Here is a 2,469-nt window from a genome sequence, read left to right as displayed (position 1 = left end):
CATTTCACACGGCCGGCGTCACGGGACACGCGTAGGCATTTCACACAGAGTCACGGGACACGCGTAGGCATTTCACACGGCCGGCGTCACGGGACGGGTGTCTCTGGGCCTCTGCTCTCACCCGGGCCCGTTCGTACAAGTGGGCCCCCTAGGCACTCATTCACAGTTTTGTCCGACGCTGCAGTGGAATGTTCCGGTGCAGGTTTTGTATGCCCATGCAATTTCAGTTCCCCTGAGAACTAGAAATGAGGCTTCTGGGCCATAAAGCAATCCTACCTGCTTGTGTGTGTGGCAGTACTGGCTGGAGCTCCGGATCTTGAACTTAACAGGCAGATGCTTTACTGTTGTGTCACACCCCTTTATTTCTCTGACAAACACACCTTTATGTATTTATATTAACTTCTATTCTTCTTCCCACCCGTACATCACTGGGTATTGAACTCAGGGCTTTACACTTGCTAGGCAGGCAATTTTACTTGAGCCAAACCCCCAAAACCTTTTGCTTTAGTTATCTTTCTAAGAGGGTCTCATGTTTTCGCTAGGAAGGGACAGACGTCAGTCTCTTACTGAGGCATCCCATGGAGGATGACAGATGTGGGTCACCATACCCAGGTGTTTTTTGTTTTGTTTTTTGTCTATCAGGGGAATCGAACCCAGGGCCTCAGGCATGCAAGGCAAGTGCTCTACCACTGAGCCATCTTCCCAGCCCATCTGTGAGACTCTTATCTCCAATTAACTTGAGCTGTGGCTCAAGTGGTAGAGCACTCTCCTTGAGCTGAAGAGCTGAAGGACAGCGCCCAGGCCCAAAGTTCAGGCCCCACGACCGGACTCCGAAAGAAAAAAAGAAATTCTTATCTTCAAATGACCACCCAAAAAGCCAGGAATGGAACTGTGGTTCAAAGTGGTAGCCAGCTAGCCTTGAGCACAAAAGCCTAGGGGACAGTACCCAGACCCTGAGTTCAGGACTCAGGACTAGCATTTAAAAAAAAATAAAAGGGGCTGGGAAGGTGGTTCAGTGGTAAAGCACTTGCCTTGCATGCCTGAGGCCCTGGGTTCAATTCCTCAGCACCTTAATAAGCAAAAAAAAAAAAAAAAAAAGCCAGAAGTGGCACTGTGGCTCAAGTGGCAGAGCGCTAGCCTTGAGCTGAAGAGCTGAGGGGCAAGGCCCACGACCAAGGGCTGGGAAGGTGGCTCAGTGGTAGAGCGCTTGCCTTGCATGCCTGAGGCCCTGGGTTCGATTCCTCAGCACCACATAAGCAAAAAGAAAAAAGCCAGAAGTGGTGCTGTGGCTCCAATAGTAGAGTGCTAGCCTTGAGCTGAAGAGCTGAGGGACAGCGCCCAGACCCAGAGTTCAGGCCCACGACTGGACCCAAAATATAAATAAATAAAACTGTGTTGGAATTTTAAGGCACATGCCTTATGTGCCTTAAAATCCCAACACTTGGGATCCTGAGGAACGGCCAGTTTGGATTACACAGAAAACCCTATAAAAGTGGGGGAAGAAGGGGGAGGAGAGAGGCTTAATTTCCATGGATCTTCCAATGTTTTGTGATTTCTAGTTTCATCCCAGACAACGTACTTTGTAATTTCAACTCTTTAAAAAATTTTGAAGTCCAGTACCCGTGGCTCACGTTTGTAATCCTAGCTACTCAGGAGGCTGAAATCTGAGGATCACGATTCAAAGCCAGCTCGGGCAAGAAAATCCTTTAGACTCTTATCTCCAATTATCCACCAAAAAATTCAGAAGTAGAGCTGTGGCTCAAGTGGTAGAGTGCTAGTCCTGAGTAATAAAGCATAGGGACAGCAGCTAGGCCCTGAATTCAAGCCCAGGACTGACACCAAAATAAAAGGAAAGGAAAAGCTAAAAAGAGCAGCTAGGCCCTGAGTTTAAGACCAGTACAGGCACCAAAAACAAACAAAAGCCCATGGTGATTTCTCATTTTCTTGTGATCCCTAGTACCTCACACACCATAGGGACCTCCATGAATTGGCTGAGTGGGTTTCTGACTGCAAACCTGTGCTTCTGAGAGTGTGAGTGTGGACAGGTGGGTGCAGGCGGGTGGGCAGTGCAGGTCCAACAGGAGTACAGGCGCAGGCGGCGGTTCAGGTGCGGGGAGTGTGGTGGGGCCTGGCGTGACCAGGGTCAACAGTGACAGCCGGACCTCCTTGGCTCTGCCCACAGAAGCGGATGCAGCAGATCATGGCCCACTGCTTCCTGGCGGTCAAGTCCAAGCTGGAGTGCAAACTGGGTTACTTTGACCTGATTGGCTGTGATTTCCTGATTGATGAGAACTTCAAGGTGCTGTTCTGGGTGGATGGAGCCGAGTGTGCATCCCGGTCACCCTGCAGGCCCATGGCCGGCTGGCAGTCCCCTGTCTGCCCCCAGCCCTGGGGGTGGGGTGCCCATAAGGCTCAGCAATAACAGGTCCGATCTGTACCCCCTGCTCCAGACAGACCTCAAGGCCTCCA

General features: G+C 50.7%; 1 protein-coding gene across 1 annotated transcript in view; it reads left to right on the top strand.

Annotated features, from left to right (window-relative positions):
- The window catches only part of Ttll10 (tubulin tyrosine ligase-like family member 10), a 28,250-nt gene extending 25,828 nt beyond the window's left edge, over positions 1-2,422 (top strand). The window contains 2 exon segments of the mRNA XM_013013916.1: positions 793-840; positions 2,183-2,422. Of these exon segments, the coding sequence (XP_012869370.1) occupies positions 793-840; positions 2,183-2,422 (288 nt within the window).
- Positions 2,423-2,469: the final 47 nt, after the last annotated feature.

Source organism: Dipodomys ordii, unplaced genomic scaffold (assembly GCF_000151885.1).
Source record: "Dipodomys ordii isolate 6190 unplaced genomic scaffold, Dord_2.0 Scaffold22, whole genome shotgun sequence".
NCBI lineage: Eukaryota > Metazoa > Chordata > Mammalia > Rodentia > Heteromyidae > Dipodomys > Dipodomys ordii.
The sequence above is the reverse complement of the archived record's forward strand: the minus strand, read 5'-3'. Positions and strand labels throughout refer to the sequence as shown.